Below are 20,781 nucleotides of genomic sequence, written 5' to 3' on the forward strand. Positions count from 1 at the left end.
TGGCTCTCCAGGGGGGTGTGGTTCGCCACAGGAAACCTCTCCGCCTTCCGGCGCCAGGCCCGAGGGGACGAGCCTGTCCTTTCTAGGGATGGAGGCCTCGGGACATGGGAGACTGGGGACCGTTTGCACTGAAGCAGCACCCTGGACAACAGAGCCGTGGTGTGATCCCAACCTCCTTTGTTATTCTGAACCCATACTGTTGAGTCTCTGAGTACATTCTCTCAACTGGGGAAGATCCCCTGCTTCTAACAAACTCGCAAGACTGGAGAACAAAAAGTATGGCTCTCTTGAGTCGGTTCAAGCTCTCAATCCAGTCTTTGGAATCAAAACGACCACGGAGAATGTTTTGAGGGCCATGAAAAACCCCGGGTTTGTGGGCAAAGGAACGAGCACACGCATCGGGAAGGTGAAGATGTGTCGTCAGCAACAAACATTCCTCTCCAAGGGCACGTAAGGCCCGGGTCACACAGGCTTCTTTTCCCTTCAAAATGCGGCCCCCGTCGCCTCTCCCGTTCTCTCAAGCCCACGTGCACCTGCCCCACGAGTCCGCCCGCTGCCCCTGCCCCCTGCTGCGGGGTGGCGTCGAGTGTCACCTGCTGTTCCGACCTTCTCTGGAGACACACTGGCTTGTGCCCGTGCAGCCCCTATGCTCTGTGCAAGTGGCCTTAGCGGAAGAACCGTAAAGGACAGTTAACATTTATTCATAAGCAATACCGATTAGGGAACAGATCTACAAACACTACTTACGTAGAAACAGCAAGTCAGAAATCGGATCAAACACCAAGAGAAAACGAGCTGCAAATACATTTCAAAAAACGCATGGGGTTTGTTTTGTTTTGTGGTTGTTTCTGTCTGGACCAGCACCGTCTGGACACGAGAAAGTATGAACAGAAAGGTTTGGATAATAAAGATTTGCAAGGCACTTAATCAGTCGCTCTGGGGAATCCGCTGTTCGGTCTCGCTCCCGACAGCGATCCTGTGCGCGCCCTCGCCCCTTCCCACAAAGCCAGAGAAGAGAGAGGTCTCTTGCCAGCAGGACCCCTGTATAAACAAGTTCTTGAAAGTTCCTCAAAGTGCTTTTTCAGTCTCACGGGGCTTCCACGTCCTCGGGCTTTCCATCGTTTCCTCCTCCCACACGCGCGGCGTTCGCACCTTTCCTACAGAAAACACCAGAAAACTGCCTCCCGCTCAGCGCTCACTCCAGACTTGCACCAACCTTCATCCTCCTTCTGCTGTGTCCCAGCCGCCGGCACCAAGGGCCAGGCGAGGGGCTGGCTGTGGGGTCCCGGGGGGCCAGGGGCTGGCAGGCCAGGCCGGCGCCTCACCGGCGCCGGGAGGTGATGTCGAAGCAGGTGACCATCATGAGGTGGGCCTTGCAGAAGTTGACACGGCTCTCCAGGCGCTCCGTCACGCACTCCAGCGCCTCGAGGTACTCCAGGGAATCCAGCTCCCAGACCTGCTCTAAGTCAACTGCAAAGGAGGAGAGGGCTGGTGGAGACGCGGAGGGCACCTCCCGCTCACCCCCCGCCGCCCCTGTGTCCCCCTGCCCGCTTCGCCGCCTCCCCGGGCTGGGACGGGACCCTGCCCGCCACCTGCATTTGCACCGGGGCCCTCCGCTCTCACGGTGATTTCAGACCCCTCTCATTTTACGGAGACTCTACTGAGGGATCAGGCGACGCTCCAGCTCAGCTCACCCCCATCCACCTCCAGCACAGGCTGTGGGCCTCGACAGAGCCACTATTCTTTATTAGTGATAAAATAAATCTCCAAGCCGGGGTGCAGAGAATCCCCTCCTTTCTGGGGGTCTCCTCACCTCAGTGACACTTATCCCTTTGTCTACGTACATTATGGTCGTTCTTCTCTGCGTATTTCTTCTCACAGCTGCACACAACTGCCTCTCTGAGCAGGTGGAGTAACCCGGCCCTGTCTCCTGGCACCTCCTACTTTCACACACTCACTGGTGGTTCAGGAAATGACGAAGCCAACATCTATGATAATTAGGATCCCTTGCACTGGGCACACGAGCTGAGATTTAGGACCCAGATGCCGTCCCCCAGGTTCGGGCCTGCACAGAGCGAACAGTCTGCTTCCTTCAGTCCCTAAAGAGCAGTTATCTGGGGCCATTCCCTCCTGTCCCCGGGCCCCTGCTCTGTCCAGCGGTGACTGGGCAGGTGGGGGCGGGGGGGTTGGGCTGCCTGGCACTGGCTTCAGGGCAGCCGCAGGGGGCCCAGCGTGGACAGCAGCCAGGGTGGGGGGATGGCCCTGGAATCTGAGGTGGACACTTGCATTGCACTGTGGGTCAGCCATGGCTACCCTCCACCAGCTCAGGTGCCTTAAAAGCAAAATGAGAGTCACAGCCGCTACTCTGCCTCCCTTTACCAAACTCGAGTTGCCACGGAGAGTACAATAAAAATGAGAGGTTGAAAGTGAACACGGCCCCAGAACTGTGACACGAGTGCCGGGGAAATGCACGGGGTTCTCAGGAGGGCTGCCTCTTGTTACAGGTGCGTTAACTGAGACCTCGGCAAGGGAGGTGATTTGCTCAGGGTCACAGACCCTCAGGGCTGGAGCCGGGGATGAGACCGAGGGCTCCTGAGTGTCTAAAGTTGAAAAAGCAGAGGGACGAGAAAAATAATACAAAATTAAACACAGAGGGAAGGCCCAAGATGGCGACGGAGGAGAACCCTGAACTCACCTCCCCCTCCTCGACACATTAAATGTGTGCCTCCCTGCTGAGCAAATCTTCCTGATGAAGAACTGAGGGCTGACTGAAGGCTGCCTGCACGACAAAGGATGGAGGGACCGCACAGAGAACCAGGAGAGGGATGGAGACACGGCAATGAAGGGAGACCCACCCCCAACACTGCTTCCTGCCCGGGGTGCTGTCAGCTGCTGGGAGGGATAGAACTGAGGGGCCAGGAGCAGATTGGTCAGCCTGGGGCACAGGAAAAAAAAAAGCCATGGTTTAAAAGGGCAACTAGAACAGAAAGGAACCAGCCCTGTGCCAAATAGTGAGAGGCTTTGCTAGAACTCTCTTCAAGCCGGAGGGGCTGGGGAGCGTCGTAGTTTACATTCACCCTCTGCCTTTACAGCACAGAAGGGAGCTCGGTCCAGGTGCCGTAGCCAGCCTGCCATCTCAGTGAGCCCTGGGCCCTCAGCCCACTCTGGCTCCAGATGCTCTGTGGCACAGAAAAAAAAGCCACAGTTTTTTTTTTTTTTTTTTAAACGTTTTAATGTTTATTTATTTTTGAGGGAGAGAGACAGAGTGTGAGCCAGGGAGAGGCAGAGAGAGGGAGACACAGAATACAAAGCAGGGTCCAGGCTCCGAGTTGTCAGCACAGAGCCCGACGTGGGGCTTGAACCCACGAACTGTGAGATCATGACCTGAGCCGGAGTCAGGTGCTCAACCAACTGAGTCACCCAGGAGCCCCCCAAAAGCCACAGTTTTAAAAAGCAATAAGAGTATACAGGTACCGGCCCTACAACTCTGCCAAATAGCAAGGAAGCTGCTGGAACTCTCTCCAGGATGACAGCACAGGCTAGGGCCATGGTTTCCATTCCCCCTTCACCTTGATAGTGCAGACAGGAGCAGGGTTGAGACACCTAGCTGGCCTGCTGCTACAGCAAATCCCAGACCCTCAGCCCACACTGGCCCTAGCAGTCCCACCAACATGGTCCCAGTGTGGCACACACCTGATGGTCCTGGACGGTGTTCACAAAGCTCCAGCCATCTTGCCAAGGTGACACAGGTTCAAAGCACCATGGAACACCCCAGGCCTGCACCACTTCAGCCCCAGCCGTCCCACCAGGGAAGTCTCAGCACAGACTGCCCCATTCCCTAGCCTGTACCAGCTGCAGCTATAGCCAGCCAGCCAAGGATGCCAGGCACAGACAGTCAAAACACAGGGGACATTCCTACACAAGATCACTCCTTCAAGTTTATGAGAAGAAATAAACACATAGAAACACAGACAGTCAAACAAACTGAGGAGACAGAGGAATATACTCCAACTGAAAGAACAAGACAAAACCTCCGAAAAAGAACTAAAGGAAATGGAGATAAGCAATCTACCCGATGAAGAGTTCAAAGAAATGGTCATAAGAATGCTCACCTGAACCTGACTGGAGAGAGAAGTGGATGAGCTCAGTGAGAACTTAAACAAAGAGACCAAAAACATAAATAAGAACCAGAGTTGAAGAATACATAACTGAAATGAAAAATAGGTAAGAGGGAATCAACAGCAGATTAGAGGAGGCAGAAAATGGATAAGTGATCTGGAAAATAGTAATGAAAAGTATTCAGCTGAATAACAAAAAGTAAAAATAATAATAGACAATGAGATATATTAAGGGACCTCTGGGACAACGTCAAATGTACTAACATTCACATTATTGGGGCCCCAGAAGGAGAAGAGAAAGAGAAAGGGGCAGAAAACTTATTTGAAGAAATAATAGTGGAAAACTTCCCAACGTGGGGAAGAAAGCACAGTGTTTCAAACAAGGTGAACTCAAGAAGGTCCACTTCAAGACATATAATAATTAAAATGTCAAGGATTTAATATAAAGAGAATTTTTAAAGCGGCAAGAGAGAAGCAACCAGTTACATACAAGGGAAACCTCATAAGAATATCAGCTGCTTTTTTAGCAGAAACTTGGCAGGCCAGAAGGGAGAGTCATGATAAATATAAAGTGCTGAAAGAAAAAAAACCTAATACCAAGAATAATCCAGTTGGCAAGATTATCATTCAGAATTGAAGGGGAGATAAAGAATTTCCCAAACAAAAGTTAAAGGAGTTCACCACCACTAAAAGAGCCTCATAAAAAAATGTTTAAAGAGACTGAAGTAGGAAAGAAAATGCCTTAATTAGAAGAAAATTATGCAAGGAAAATAATTCACGAGTAAAGCAAACATACAGAGCAATCACTTACAAAAGCTAGTATGAAGGTTGAAAGAAAAAAGTAATAAAACCAATTATATCTAAAAAACTAGGGGGCGCCTTGTAGCTCAGTCAGTTAAGTGTCCGAATTCAGCTCAGGTCATGATCTCGCCATTCATGATCTGGCGGTTCATGAGTTCAAGCTCCACATCGGGCTCTGTGCTGACAGCTCAGAGCCTGGAGCCTGCCCAGAATTCTGTGTCTCCCTCTCTCTCTGCCCCTCCCCTGCTCATGCTCTGTCTCTCCGTCTCTCAAAAATAAACAAACATTTAAAAAAATTAAAAAAAAAAAAAAATTAGTTATAGGGACTCACAAAAAGATGTAAAATATGATAACATGTATATAAAATGTGGAGGGGGGAGCAAAAATGAAGTTCTTTTAGACTGTGTTCAATGACCTTCAATTTAATATGGACGGCTATATATCTAGGATGCTAAATAGGAACCACAAACCAAAAAGCTACAATAGATACAAAAAAATAAAAAGAAAACCGAGCATAACACTAAAGGAAGTCATCAATCACAAGGAAAGAAAACAAAAGAAGAGCAAAGATGAACTACAAAAACAACCAGAGAGCAATTAATAAAATGGCAATAAGTACACATCTATTGATAATTACTTTCAGTGTAAATGGTCTCAATGCTCCAGTCAAAATACATCGGGTGACAAAACATAAAAAACCAAGACCAATCTATATGCTGCCTACGAGAGACTCACTTCATACCTAAAGACACATACAGACTGAAAGTGAGGGGATGGAAAAAGATATTCCATGCAAATAGAAGCGGATAAATAAATAAAGTCAGGTTTAGCAATACTTTTAGCAAACAAAACCGACTTTGAAACAAAGACTGTAAGAAGAGACAAATAAGGGAATTACATAAAGACAAAGAAATTAATACAGTAAGAGGATACAACAAGTGTAAATATCTATGCACCCAACAGTGGAGCACCTACATACATAAAGCAAATATTAACAGACATAAAGGAAGAAATTGACAGTCACACAACAATAGTAGGGGACTTTAATACACCACTGACATCAATCAATCATCCAAGCAGAAAATCAACAAGGAAACAATGACTTTGAATGACATATTAGACCAGATGGACTTAGCAGATACATACAGGAACAATCCATCCCCAAACTACAGAATACACATTCTTTTCAGATGCACATGGAATATTCTCCAGGAAAGATCACATGTCAAGACACAAAACAAGTCTCAATAAATTTAAGAAGACTGAAATCATATCAAATATCTTTCCACCCACAATGGTATGAAAGTAGAAATCAATTACAGGAAAAAACCTGACAACCACAATCATGTGGAAGCTAAACACCAGACTACTAAACAACCAATGTGTCAGTGAAGAAATCTAGGTGGAAATGAAAAAAAATACGTGGAGACAAATGCAAATGAAAACACAATGATCCAAAATTGAGATACAGCAAAAGTAGTTCTAAGTGGGAACTTTATAGGAATACAGGCCTAGCTCAAGAAACAAGAAAAATCTGAAACAATCTCTCCTCATACCTAAAGGAAGCAGAAAAAGAAGAAAAAAGCCCAACGCTAGCAGAAGAAAGGAAAAAATAAAGATCAAAACAGGAATAAATGAAATAGAGACTTAAAAAATAGAAAAGATCAATGAAACCAAGAGCTGGTTCTTTGAAAAGAAAAACAAGGGGCGCCTGGGTGGCGCAGTCGGTTAAGCGTCCGACTTCAGCCAGGTCACGATCTCACGGTCCATGAGTTCGAGCCCCGCGTCAGGCTCTGGGCTGATGGCTCGGAGCCTGGAGCCTGTTTCCGATTCTGTGTCTCCCTCTCTCTCTGCCCCTCCCCCGTTCGTGCTATGTCTCTCTCTGTCCCAAAAATAAATAAAAAATGTTGAAAAAAAAAATTAAAAAAAAAAAAAAGAAAAGAAAAACAAAATTGATAAACTTTTAGGTATACTCATCAAAAAAAAAATAGACTCAAATAAAGAAAATCAGAAATGAAAGAGAAAAACAAGTAACACCACAGAAACACAAAGGAATACAAGGAAAAATACAATGAAATGATTTTTCATTTTACAATGGAAACTTTGCCAACAAATTGGACAACCTAAAGAAATGGATAAATTCCTAGGAACATACAAACTTCCAAAACTGAATCCAGAGGAGACAGAGAGTCTGAACTGATGGCTAGTAGTAAAACTGAATCAGTAATCAAAAACTTCCAACAAACAAAAGCCCAGGACCAGATGGATTCAAGGTGAATTCTACCCATCATTTAAAGAAGAGTTAATACCTATTCTCTTCAAACTACTCCAAAAGGAAGCTTCCAAATTAATTCTAAGGGGCCAGCATTACCCTGATACCATAGTCATATAAAAACACTATAAAAAAAATATAGGCTAATATTTCTGATGAATATAGATACAAAAATCCTCAACAAAATATTAGCAAACCACATTCAACAATACATTAAGAGAATCATTCACCTTGAATAAGTGGAATTTATTCCACAGATGCAAAGATGGTTCAATATCCACAAATCAATTAAAGTGATACGTCACATTAATACATTGAAGGATGAAACCCATATGATCATCTCAATAGATGCAGAGAGAGCATTTGACAAAGTACAACATCTGTTCATGATAAAAACTCTCAAACTGAGTTTAGAGGGAACAACATCAACATGATAAAGGCCATATATGACAAACCCATAGCGAACACCATACTCAATGTGGAGAAACTGACAGCTTTTCCTCTAAGATCAAGAATAAGAAAAAGATGTCCACTCATTTTTATTCAACTTAGTACTGGAAGTCCTAGCCATAGAAATCAGACAATAAAAAGAAATAAAAGGCATCTAAATTGGTAAGGAAGAAATAAAACTGTCGCTATGTGCAGATGACATGATACTCTGTAACGAAAACCCTGAAGACTCCACAAAGAAACCATTAAGAGTAATAAATTAACTCAGGAAAGTTGCAGGATATGAGATTAATATACAGAAATCTGTTGCATTTATATACAAGAATAATGAGCTGGCCAAAGGAGAAATTAAGAAAACAATTTAAGGGGCGCCTGGGTGGCTCAGTCGGTGGAGCGTCCGACTTCGGCTCAGGTCATGATCTCGCGGTCTGTGGGTTCGAGCCCCGCGTCGGGCTCTGTGCTGACAGCTCAGAGCCTGGAGCCTGTTTCAGATTCTGTCTCCCTCTTCCTCTGACCCTCCCCTGCTCATGCTCTCTCTCTCTCTCTCTCTGTCTCAAAAATAAATAAATGTTAAAAAAAAATTTAAGAGAACAATTTAAAATTGCACCAAAAATAATAAAATGCTTAGGAAGAAAACTTAACCAAGGAGGTGGAATATTATTCAGCCCTAAGAAAGATCAAGTTCTTTCCATCTGCAACAACATCAATGGACCCAGAGGGCACCATATGCAACAACATCAATGGACCCAGAGGGCACCATACTTAGGGAAAGACAAATGCTATTTGATTTCACTTATATGCAGAATTTAAAAGAGATGAAACATTGCACAAACGGAAAACCAGGAACAGACCCATAAATACAGAGAGCAAACTGGTGGTTGCCTGAAGGGAGGAGGGGGGAGGGAGGTACAGGCTTCCAGTTAGGGAACCAATATGTCACGGGATGGAAGGCGTGGCTTCTGATTCTGGGTCTCCCTCCCTCCCTCTTCCTCTCACGGGGAATATAGTCAATGGTGTGGTCACGGTGTCGTGTGGTGACAGACGGTGCCACACGTGCAGTGAGCACAGCGCGACATAGAGAATCGGCGTGTTGTACACCTGAAACTAACATAACAGAGCATGGCAATATTGCATGGCAATAAAGAATAAACAAAATTAAAAAAACTAAAAACAGAATCTACCATGACATACCTTTCTCAGGCTATGTTACTGGACCACCTCGAAAGTGGCATCGGAATTCAGAAAAAAAAAAATGGATGCCAGCACATAGATTTCTGTGCCAATAGTCAGCTTATCACCCACTCCCAGTGCATCATCAGCCTGTGGCCTCACTGGTTGTTTTTTTTTTTTTTTTTTTTTTGCTCGTTTTTGGTTTCATTTCATCTTAAAGGACCAATCTGTGTTTCTGCCTTCATGTAGCCTTCTGTTCATTGCCTTTCTGAGCATCAAACAGTCGCTGATTCTAGACAGGTACAAAGGCATGAAGGAAGTGATTGTTTTCTGGAAGTGATTACACATATGTGCTCATGTGTAAGCTCACTCCCATCTTGGGGAAAAAAAACGAGACTTTGTAAGATAAAGACAGTTCTCGAGCTTGCCTTACAGCACTCAAAAAACTAAAACTTTAATGAAAACAGCACAAATGAAGGCTGGGGGGTTGGGGGGGGTGGTGCCAGAATGGGCAACCCCGGGACCTTGAGGCTCCTGGGATTTGTGAAAGGAGATGGGTTATCCACGAGTGGGGGAGAAGTGAGCACTGGGCCCCATATTTATGCCATGACCAGACATTGGCTAGCGTCCTTATTCATGTCATCGCACCCCACCAGGGCCTGAGAGTGTGGGTCCATGTCCCCGTACAGTCTCTAACCGGGGACCTAAGTCCGCGCACTGTGCAGGCAGGTGCTAGGGAACTGTCTTCTGCTGACGACTTGTATTCGGTTCTGGGATAATAACAACAGTGCTACGAGTACAACTAGTCCTGCTACTAAGCACCTTCATCAAGCACCCAGCAGCATCACTCACTCCCTCCTCATGACCCCCCACGAAGTAGGTTCCACGACACTTCCCATTTTACAGCTCGGGAAATCAAGGCTCAGGGAGGCCCCACAGTTCGTGTGCAGGAAAGCCACCTCTGATCAGGTCTGCGGGACTGTGGTCATCCCACAAACGGTGCAACACGGAGGGATGCTTGGCAGACTGGTCACCACCCTCTGTCCTCAGGTTGGCGCACTGGATCCTCGCAAGTACCCAGGGAGGTGCTCAGGCGATGTTACCACCCCGTTCTTACGGAAAAGAAACTGCTGGAGGGCGGACTGCTGTTAGGGGTAGGACACAGCCAGGAGGCTGACAAGTTCTGTCCCTTTCTTCTGGGCCCAGTATTTCTGCAGACTCCACCTATCCAGGGGACTCTCTGAGCCAGGGGACACAGTGGAGATGGTGACTGATGTGTGGGAGGGGAGAGGCAGGGGCTAGTGGGGGAGCAAGGGGGACAGTGGTGAAGGGCAGGAGACCAGTGGAGGCAGAGGGGGAAGAGCTGGTGAGTGCCGGACAGGGAGGGAAAGGAATTTTATCGGCAGCTATGCATTTTATTCCACAAAGTCTTCCAGCCTTGGGTCCCATATCAGTGAAATAGTTGGGACCAGATCTGAGCTTTATTTTGCAGTAAATGGAATGGTTAGGAACAAATAAATACGAGACAATTGAATCTGTCAGAGAGAGCAAAATTGTTCTGAATTGTTAGGAGACGGTTACTGTCACCCTGGGCTTTCTATTAAATAGAAATAACACGGCGAATGTTACTTTTTTTTCCACTCAAAAATGTTTTTTTTCCTGCTCTCTGGGTTCTTTGTGAGGCTTTTCTAGGATTGCACATTCTACCCTATTAAGAGCTCTATAAATTCTTGTGTATTTCAGGCTAGATATGCAACGTGATTTTGTGGCCCAAGAGCGGATTTGTAATGCAACTTCATGTCTGGCTGATCTGACATATGCAGGATGGGGCGGCGGGGGGGGTGTGGAATCTCATTTTCAGATGTTTTGGACTGAGACACATAAGAAAAATTCTCGCAAGAGCAACACTCCCCACCCCTTTTTGCTGCCCCACCCCGCCCACCTTCCCTACAGAGAGTGAGACCGTGGGCTCAGAGCTACTGTGTCCATTTGATGGTGTCCAAGCCCTCGGGTCCCGGCACCATCCATGGACACCTCACCCCGGGACGTGTGCCAGGCCTGGTTCGCCGGCCAACCCAGCAGTCCCAGAGACGGGAATGAACCTGGGGTCTTACATTCGCGGAGCCACTTGTTGGGATCCAGCATCAGGTGCTGCTTGGTGACCTCCAGCTCCTTCATCAGCCACTCATACTTGGCTCGGACCTCGGCGATTCTCTGCTGGCGATGCTCCAGAATTTTCAGCTTTGCGTTGAAGCACGTGACCTCCTACAAGGTAGACGAGAAGGCGTGCGGGTGCGGGGAGAGGAGAGCCTCCCCCACCCAGCTCGGACCCACGCAGCCTCTTCTAGATGGGAATGCCATGTGCACAGCGGGGACGAGGGAGCTGGCCCCTCACTGGGGAGCCGGGAGGGCCCCGGGCCAGCCCAGCCACGCTTCTGCCTCACCGGGGTTGGATCGGACAGCCACAGGGCAGGACTGCCGCAGCCCTTTCTTAAATTTAGGAGGTGGCTGGCGTTCCCAGCTGGAGCCAGAAAAGCCCCCAGGACTGGCAGTTCCCCCAGCGCTGGAGCCCTTTCAACACTCGGGGTGGAGAAGTGCGGAGCTCTCCAGGGGGCTGGCTGGGGGGCTGCCCCCGTGTGGGGACCAGGAGGCTCACCTTGCCGTTGCCCCCTCGTCGCCGCTGTAGTCGTTCCACGTCATCGATTTCGTAGACTTTAATCTCAAAAGGTTCCCCGAGGCCCCTCTGGGTGCTGCGCAAGGGGCCGTCCACCCAGCGGACCCCGGTGCTGCTGGCGGGTTTTCTTACGGGGGAAGGGGTGTCCAGGGACAGCGCAGGGATGAGCCTCCGTCTCTGAGAACCTAAGTACGGAATTAAACCCAAAGGGAATCTGTTTGAATTTCAATCTTTTACATCTTGATATGCAATTTTTGGTGGGGGACCCTGATGGGCATCCTAGGATGTGCGGTAGGTGAATGCAAAACACGCCAAGGCCCAGCCACGCACCTTGACAATTAATCCCTTAAACTGGCACCTAGGCTTCACCTCCAAGAGCTCACGAATTCCCTGCCTGACCTTTACAGCTGCCCCTGGTCTCTGCCCACGAAACACACACACACACACACACACACACACAGACACGCACACCAGAAAACGCGCACACACAAAAACACGTGGTCTAGAACCGTGAGCCATATGCTCAGCATGAATATGTGTCACAGTGAAATTAAAGAGATGTTTGTGTTAGGGAAAAGGGGTCTCAGTGTTTGGTAATGTGGTCATAGGAGTTCTAGGAAACACTGCTTATTTGCTTATAACAACAACACTGTACTAAGCACCGATTATACGTCAGACCCTATTCAACATGCTTTACGCATTGTGACGGACGGCTAGCTGTCCCCGAGACCTGTTCTCTTCTTCCTCCGGGAAAGAGACTGGGTCGTAGCAGGGCACACAGACCCCAGGAAGGGACCACGCCCTGGGTACATGCACCTTAAGCTCCTCCTGATAGGGTATCCACAGAAGTGTTACGGGCAACTGCTAGGAAGTGTCCTTAAAGGTGGGGGGTCTGGCCTCCTCCTCTTCCTTTCTCCTTTGTCCTGGGTGAAATATGGGCCCAGTGGCTGTGTCATGAGGTGAAGATCATAAATGACACAAAAAGAAGACAGAAGGAGCCTGGATTCCTGGTACCCTAGAGACTTTTACGTGATTGTCTACACAGATTGTCTTCTTCAAAGACTTAATTCTTGGAGTGCCTGGGTGGCTCAGTCGGTTAAGCATCTGACTTTAGCTCAGGTCACGATCTCACGGTTCATGAGTTCGAGCCCCGTGTCAGGCTCTTTGCTGACAGCTCGGAGCCTGGAGCCTGCTTCAGATTCTGTGTCTCCCTCTCTCTGCCCCTCCCCCACTCGCACTCTGTCTCTCTCTGTCTCTCAAAAATGAACAAACAGTAAAACAAGTTAAAGACTTAATTCTTCCAGGGCATGTTGAGGTTCACAGCCACCTTGAAAGGAAGGGACAAGATGGTACCTGAGGACCCAGTGAGCAGCACAGGGGGAACACAGTGAATCAGGCCTCGCTCGGCCCTGGTGAGGAGTAACAAGTCGTGGGTATTGGTGCGGCAGCTCAGCAAACTGAACCCGGCATCCCATTGGTCGGTTAAGTTTACCAAGCACCCAGAGAAGGGCAGGCATGGTGCTCGGTGCTTAGCGTGGCAAAGGATATAGAAGACAAGCTTGGTGTTTAAAGCACTGGTCGCCAGCGGGGTGACATAGAAAAAAACTCTGAGCTCACTTGGAGGACCATCTGCCAGCCAGCCAACCAGCCAGTGAATCAATCAGAGGTGTCCGAATGACTCATGGGAGCCTGCACCATGCAGTGCTGGGCACCCAGCAGGCTGAGCCAGGTGCGGAACTGGCCTTGCGGGAGCTCATGTCCAGGCAGGTCAAGCCCTACGTGCATCCCGGAACAGGCAGGCTCCCCGGGCCTCCCTCACTCCCTCCCCGGCTTTCTATGGTGGGCCTGCTACAGTGGGAAGGGACTTCATTCAGACCAAGGTGCTGATCTGATTCTCAGATTTCCCCAGCCAGCCTGGGAGCAGGAAAGTGACAGGAGGAAGCTCAGGGGGTAACCCGGCAGGCGTGGGGTGAAAGGTCTGGGACGTGAAGAAGCGGCCAAGAGTCTGGGAAGAGTTCACGTGACACTTGAGGAGTGATGCCAGAGGGCTGTCGGGGCTCCAGTGGGGCCTTCCCTGATTCACGTCCTTTTAGCCACTGAGCGCACCCCGGCCAGGGCAGACACGTGCTCCCCATCCAGGCTGGCCGTCACCACTCTAATTCATGGCTAATGGCCGTGTTGCTGACCACATCCGGCTGGCAGTGCCCTGTGGATGGACTGATGAAAATCCATCAGTAAAAGCAAACACGGCTTCTCTCTTGGTCAAGAACCCAGAACGACTACCCCATGGCCAACTACAACTTTGCCAGGCATTGAAGGCATAACTTGGTCTGTGCTTACATTTTCTGTGGTCGTCACATCCATCAAGAACGTCCCCTCGTTGAGTTCATCTCACCCTGTTGCCCAAGACCCCAAGTCTCCTACTTTCTGGCAGGACCCACGTGCCCTGAGGCCGGGTCCTCAGCGTGTCACATTCTGGCCAATTCCACGCACCTTCCACCAACACGGATCTCCAGGAAGCGGACCAATAAGCTTAAGGATGTTCGCTGGTTTCTCGTGTTGTGTGCACAACAGAGCACTGAGAGCGCAAGGTTATCCTCCTCATCCTGTATTTCTAGTTCATTTTTCAACCAAAGCACTAAAGTTTTCCAAACTCAAAAGCAATCTCTGATAAAAGATAACTGGTCTCCTCCGCAGTTTTAAACACTTCTAATAATTATAAAATCCAGCTACCCAGCTAGGAGTTTCCTTTGAGAAGGTTTACGGCTTCTCTTAAGGAAGGTGCTTTTGATTTATGCTGATCATGTCTGACAGCCAACATTTCTCTTAATAATAACCATAAATAAGCAAGACAAGGTCACCTAACGGTGAGGAGCACGTCTCCACTGCCACCTCCATTGTCAAGGTCACCTAACCTGTGAGCGGCATTTTTTGGATTTTTTGGTGTGGCTGTGGATCTCCACTGCCACATTCATTATGAAGGTCACAGAGGTCCGGTGCTCCTGGCGTTCAGGCACCTAGCCTGGTGCTTTGATCCTACACCCTGTCCTCCAACAGCCTAACCTGACAGGAGATGCTCAGAGGATGACGTTTGTAAAAGCAGGCGGCACCCCGCAAGGACAGGTGCTGAGCCTGCTGGCCACTCTCCAGGCAGCCATTTTACAGAGCTCTTTACCCCAGCGCGACAGCCACACCGAAAGATGCAAATCTTGGGGGAAAAAAAAGATGCTCAAAGAACAAAAGGGACCCGCAGACGGAAGGCTCTCGATGAGGGTGCGGGAAAGCATTCTAACGGGCAAACACATATGAGCGCACAGGCTGCGTCACAACGGTGCGGACCCTGAAGAATGAAGTCTGGGTAGATTGTAGCAACAAGGTTTGTCAACCAAGTACTGGGAAGGCCAGCAGATCTTCTCCTCCCTCCGCCCCCCTGCAAACAGTCTGGCTCGGATGAACTTTCTTTCTATTTTTAGTGACTAACATCAGTATGTTTTCACGCTCACGGCCCTGAAAAGAGGACACAGCAGCTGTCATGTTATTACTGAGTGGCTTTTCTTTCTGCACTTGTCTCGCACGGGCACCGCTCCCAGGTCCCTGATGAGGCGCAGAGTGCCGAGGGCCTGGGGTGGGGCATCGCCAAAGTGGGTCTGAGCCTGAAGCACACGCCGCCCGGGAAATAAAGATGGCGGACAGCCGTGAGCCCTGGACGTGTTCACAGCACAATACTCTCACACACCGTGGTCTGTGAGGGGGTGGGCAGGTGGGGAGAGCGACACCACAGCATCTAGAACTATGAGGTTGATTTCTTCGATTTGAGGCAGACAGATGCTTTATGATGCGCCTTACATTTGGGTTGGAACATTCTAGAGCTTGTGCTTGCCTACGTTGGGAGGAGGGAAAAAGCAACCCCACGCCCCCCATGGTTGAGAGAAAAAGCTGTTGCCGGAGCAGCTGCAGGACAGAGGGGACCCCACTTGGAGGACTCCCCCCATATTTTAATTCCAAACCTGCTGGTGCCACCAATATTCTGTGGCACAACAGCTTCTGAGGGCTCCCAGGGAGCCTGGGGTCCCACAGGAGGGCTCAGTACGGCAAAGGGCCGGCTAGGAGGGCAGGACCATGCCACTCTCACTTTAACTGAGGCACAGAGTTGCACGCGGGGCTCTTTACGAGGTGGCCTCGTTGAAAGCGCGTTCTTATGCTAGAGAACAAGTAGAGGTAACTTCTGTGGAAGCCACTGAAGAGCGGAGCTCAATCACAGAGAATTCTGAAGTAGCTCAAGTCGTCCTCAGTTCCTTCTGCCTCCTGTCTCTCCGGCCCAGTCTCTCCTGGCTGACCTTTCACCTCACCTACCCCATGGCTACGAGGGCCACCCTCTCTGACCTGGGTCCTCTTCTTCTCATCCATCATAACGTCCTGTCACGTGTCACTCCAAACTCCAATTAACAAGTCAGGGGGTTTTACCACCATGTTATATCCTTTGCACTGTTTACTTGCTTTTGATGGGAGATTCCGGGAGATGCCAAGACTTGCTCAGAAAGCATGCATTTGGGGCACCAGGGTGCTTGGGTGTGCCATGCTGGTGCAGTGTGTGTGTGTGTGTGTGTGTGTGTGTGTGTGTGTGTGTGTGTGTTGTGCAGGTGTACTGTGCGTGTGTTCAGGCCCCATGGTGGCTGTATACACACGACTGTCCACGAGTGTGTCTGGGGGTGGGGGTGGGGGGGACAGAGGAAGGGCCTCCCCATCGCGCGGCCAAGGAGATCAGTGCGCTTCATCCTGCTTCCAGGGAGCGGCTGCCAGGGTCTAAGGCCACCAGCCCCAAGTTTTGGTGTCTGTAGCTGCCAGGCCATGAGGCTGGTGGCTCTGACCTGACCCCTCCGAAAGCCCTGAGCGGCGGCACCGCCGCTCCCAGAGCAGACAAGCCTGGGTCTCGGGGACTCCGGAGGGCCGCGCAAGCAGGTGCCCACGGGCTGGATGCCCCCGGCGCGCCAAAGTCTGGCAGTGGGTTCCCACAGCGACACCTAACGCGGCCGTGGCCCCGTGGAGGCCTGAGGGCGCAGGCGGTCAGTGGGGGCGGGGAGGCAGGAAGGGGGGCCCGGGGTCCTGCCCGCGCCCGCCCGGTGCCTACCTGAGTTGGAGCGCTTCTTCGGGGCCTTGAGGCTGCGGCAGCGGCCGCCCACGGAGCTGCTGTTGTCGCTCGTGGAGTCGTGCGCGGAGGACGCGCTGCCGGTGGCCTCGCTGTCGCGCGGCACGCTCTCGTAGCCGCTGCTGCCGCCGCTGTGGTAGAACAGGGCCGTCTTGCCCATGGCGGGCGGCAGCTCGCCGCTCAGCACGCTGCTGTTGTCGCTGCCGTGGCCGCTGCTGCAGCGGTGCGGCCGGCGCGGCGGCGTCACCTTGCTGTAGGGCGAGGGCAGCGGGGGCGCGGCCGGCCGCTCGTCGCCCCCCGCGCGCCCGCCCGCGCCGCCCTGCAGCAGCTCGGAGATGCGCCCGTTGACGGCGCGCGGCGGCGGCTTGCCGGCGGGCCCGGCGCCCCGGCTGCGGCTGAGGGACTGCGTGGACCAGGACGTGGGCTTGGCGCTGGCCGCCAGCCCCGGGCTCTGGCCCACCGCCTGCGGCAGGGACTTGGTGGAGAAGCTGAGCGTCTTGGTGGTGGCGGTGGCCAGGCTGCGCGCCTTGGGGCTGGCCAGCAGGAGCTTGCTCACCGCCGAGATCTTGCACGTGCCGGCCTTGGGCGACGCGACGGCGCCGGGGGCGCCGGCGGCGGCGGCAGGCGGCGCGGGGCCCAGGGCGGTGGGCGAGGCCCCGGCGCCCCCGCGGCCCGGGCTCCTCCCCGCGCGGGGCATCGTGCTGTCCTTGCCCGCGTGCGCCCGCCAGCTCCCCGCGCACAGGCTCTCGGCCCTCTCCAGCGACAGGCACTCGTAGTGGCTGACGGTGGCCCTGCCGAGGGAGTTGGTCCTGCTGGCCAGCTGCTCCAGCTTGGCGCTGAACAGCCGGCTGCTGCTGCTGGCCTCCTTGGCCTGGCCGCCGGCCTCATCCGGGAACGGGGCCAGGAGGGGCGCCGCGGGGTGCGACGGGCTGCTGGTGCCGCTGCTGCAGGCGCTGTGCTGGGGGCTGGCCCGGTTCTTCTGGTCCAGGCTGGACTTGCGGACGGGCGGCAGAGGGGGCGTCCCTTTGGGCCGGGCCAGCATACAGTGCTTGGGCGACGCCGCCTTCCTCTCCAAGGCCGCCTTGCAGGGCGACGCGCCCTGGGCGCTGCCCAGCCCGTTGGTCTCCGCGGCGCAGTGGTAGAACGGACTGCCCGGCTCCTCCTGCCGGCTGGCCTTCTGGAAAGCCCTGGGAAGGCTGCTGGACTTCAGGCCTCTGTTGGGGTGCACGGGGCTCTGGGCGGCCACACCGGGCAGGGCCATCTCACAGCCATCCGCAACCCTCCTGAGGTTGTCGCTCCCGGGGGAAGCGGACACCTCACCGCTGCTGCTGCTCAGCCTGTCCCCAGGGCTGGCCTTCCTGTCCTGCTCTGCTCTGGCCTCAGGCTTTGCGGGGGGGCCTGTGGCGGCCTCACGGCCGGCCCCTTCTTCACCGGGATAGGCGCTCTCTTTCTTTACCTCCTCTTCCCGTTTTAGCCAAGGGTCCTCAAATCTCATCTCTGTCTTCGCACCGGTTTCCCGGCTGTCCTGGGGCTGGGCTGCTCTGGGCGCTGAGCTCACCCCGGGGGCGATGGACGCCTCGGGCCCTTGGACGGGCCGGGGGCTCACGGCAATGCAGGGGTAGACTGTGATGTTGGTCTTCATGGGGATGTACCCTTCGCAGCTGCTCAGGTCTGCTGTGTTGGAGATGGTGACCATGGCCTTGCCCAGCGTGGATATCTTGCAGCCCTGGATGGGGGTCGCCTTGTCGAAAGAGTCCTCCCCCACGTCAGACAGGATGAGCAAACCGTCGGGGCCCGCCTCGGGCTTCTCCCGGCACACCACGGGGCTGCTCTGGATGCCGCCGCCCAGCTCCGAGGCCGGAGGATCGGCCATGGCCTCCCCGTGCCCGAAGCACGTCTGGGCGATGAAACTGTGGCAGGACTGCTCGCCATCGCTGCCGGCGCTCACCTCGCTCAGCCAGGAGCTGATGGAGGAACGTTGGCTCCCGGCCTCGCGGGCCTTCTCGTCCAGGGTCAGCTTCGGGAGGGGCAGGAACTGCGTGATGCTGACCTCGGACACGGGGGCCACGCTGGAGTAGCACTCGAGATCCTCGCTGATGCTGCCGATGATGCTGACGGGCCGGGAGCCCGAGGCCAGGGCCTGCACGGAGCAGTCGCTGTTGAAGCTGATGATGCTGGTGGGGCGGCCGCCGTCCAGGACGCCGCTGATGGTCAGCTCCTCCACCAGCGTGAACACCAGCTCGTCCTCGCCGTTCAGCTCCAGGGGCTGCTGCACCGTCACCGTCGTGGTGCTCAGGACCTCCTTCTTGGGGTCTGGAGAGGTGGCCCCCTGGTGCTCGTCATCGACCGGGCTTTCGGGGAACCCTTGGCTCCCAGCGGACATGGACTTCTTCAGAACCTGGGGGCTCATTCCAACTGGGGGGGTCCGCAGCTCAGGCTGCAGCAGGGACTCGCTGGATACCGTGCAGGCGTCCTTGCTCAAGGGAGGCAGGGGGGCAGGAGAGGGCAGGACACCCTTCTGGGTGTAGACTTTGCACCTCTGGGAGGGAGAGCTGGCCGGCTTGTACTCGGAGGTCTTGGACAGGCTGGCGATGCCCAGCCGCGGGGACCCCATCGGCCTGGGCTTGCCTTCCACGAAGCCACAGGAGTTCAGGCTTTCTCGGCTGCTCTGGAGGCTGGGGCTCTGCGTGAGCTGGGAAGCGGCGTGCTGGCCGCCGCCGCCGCCCGGGATGCTCCTGGGCGAGGCAGGGCTGGGGCTGCCGGCCAGAGCCGGGGTGGGGCCGGGCGAGTGATTCCTCTGCATCTTGGAGGCGGGAGGGTCGGTGCCTTCTCTGTCAGTCAGCTGCCCGTCGGACCCGGCCTCTTCCTTCTCAGACTCACAGAGTGGGTTGGCCCCAGCCGCCTGGCTTAACGGGGGACCCTTGCCCGCTTGCTGGGCCCCAAACTGGACCGGCAGCTCTTCGAAAGGAAACTGACTGGGCTCCTCGCTGCCGTCGATACAGTCCAGCCTCTCCTGCAGCTCGGCAAACGTGTTGCACTTCAGACAGTCCCTTTCCGACTTGCCGGCCGCAGCCCCTCCGGCCTCTGGGGGCCGGCCGTCGCCCCGTGCCTTCTGCAGGGCGGGCACGATGGGGACAAAGTCTGGGGGGCCCTCGTTGTCGGTGAGCTCTTTGTCGGAGAGGGCCGTGCCGTTGGGCCCGATGTAGATGACCGTGTCGCAGGACTGCTCGCTGCTCGAGGAGTAGTCGGGGTCGCTGGACAGCGGGGGGATGGGGAAGTCCGGGTCCCCCGCGGCCCTGGCGTGGAAGGGTCTCAGCTGGGTGGGCCTTCGCATCCTGCCTTCCTCGCAGGAGCTCTCCCCACCGGACGAGCTTGACGTGTACTGAAGATGAGAACGGGGAGGTTAGCGGGGGCGGGCCTCCCGGCGAGCCCACAGCGGCTCCGAACAGGCCCCCCAGGCCACCCCGGTTCCCCTCCCTGCGTCAGGCTGTTCCTCGTGGTGCATCAGGCCAGCGTGCCCCAGCTTGCCACACCGTGGCCTCTAGTGAGAACGGCCCATGTGGCACGCTGGGGAACAGAGCCTGCTCAGGACAGGTGACCAGCCCGGGCCCCGGGTGACCTCCTGAGGGCAGACAGGTCACTACCGTGGCATACCCCAGCCGTCTGTGGTACCCTGCGTCACACAGGTTGTAAAAGCCCGTTTTTTAACCGCCCCCCCCCCCACTCCCCGCCATACACAGAAAGACACAAAAAGGAAAAAGCTTCCCGCTTCACCAGCTGGCCTGGCGACCACAGTTGTGATGGCTTTCTGCCACATTCTGGTCATGCCACCAGGGTCCTGGCTTTGCCTCTGCCCGAGAAAGCAAGGCTGGTAGTTTCTGCCAGGCTCCTCGCATCCACCAGAAACCACTGTATTAACGTGGCAAAGCCCAGGAGCCCATAAATGATTCCTGGAAATGTGGGAGAAGTAGCACCACGTGAGCAAAGCACTAATCCAAAGATGGGCTCAGCCAGTCTAAGGACAGGGTCTCCATCTACGTGGGACCAGGGCAGCGAGGGAGACACGGAGTGTTTCCCGTCCTACCCAGATGCCTGACGTGGGCCTAGTGCTCCCAGTTAGGGGTCCAGGCTGGATGACTAGCAGCTGGCG

At 53.4% G+C, this 20,781-nt stretch overlaps 1 protein-coding gene across 4 annotated transcripts in view; it reads right to left on the minus strand.

The window, feature by feature from the left end:
• Nucleotides 1-680: 680 nt before the first annotated feature.
• Nucleotides 681-20,781, minus strand: part of KIF26B (kinesin family member 26B) — a 464,762-nt gene continuing 444,661 nt past the window's right edge. For all 4 annotated transcript variants that reach the window (XM_042924645.1, XM_042924648.1, XM_042924647.1 and 1 more), the window contains 4 exons: nt 16,614-20,013; nt 11,468-11,670; nt 10,926-11,076; nt 681-1,470 (listed from right to left, as the gene is read on the minus strand). In XM_042924645.1, coding sequence (XP_042780579.1) covers nt 1,322-1,470; nt 10,926-11,076; nt 11,468-11,670; nt 16,614-20,013 — 3,903 coding nt within the window. In that variant the 3' untranslated portion in view covers nt 681-1,321. The remainder of the gene's footprint in view (nt 1,471-10,925; nt 11,077-11,467; nt 11,671-16,613; nt 20,014-20,781) is intronic.

The sequence above is a fragment of the Panthera leo genome, chromosome F3, assembly GCF_018350215.1.
Source record: "Panthera leo isolate Ple1 chromosome F3, P.leo_Ple1_pat1.1, whole genome shotgun sequence".
Lineage (NCBI taxonomy): Eukaryota > Metazoa > Chordata > Mammalia > Carnivora > Felidae > Panthera > Panthera leo.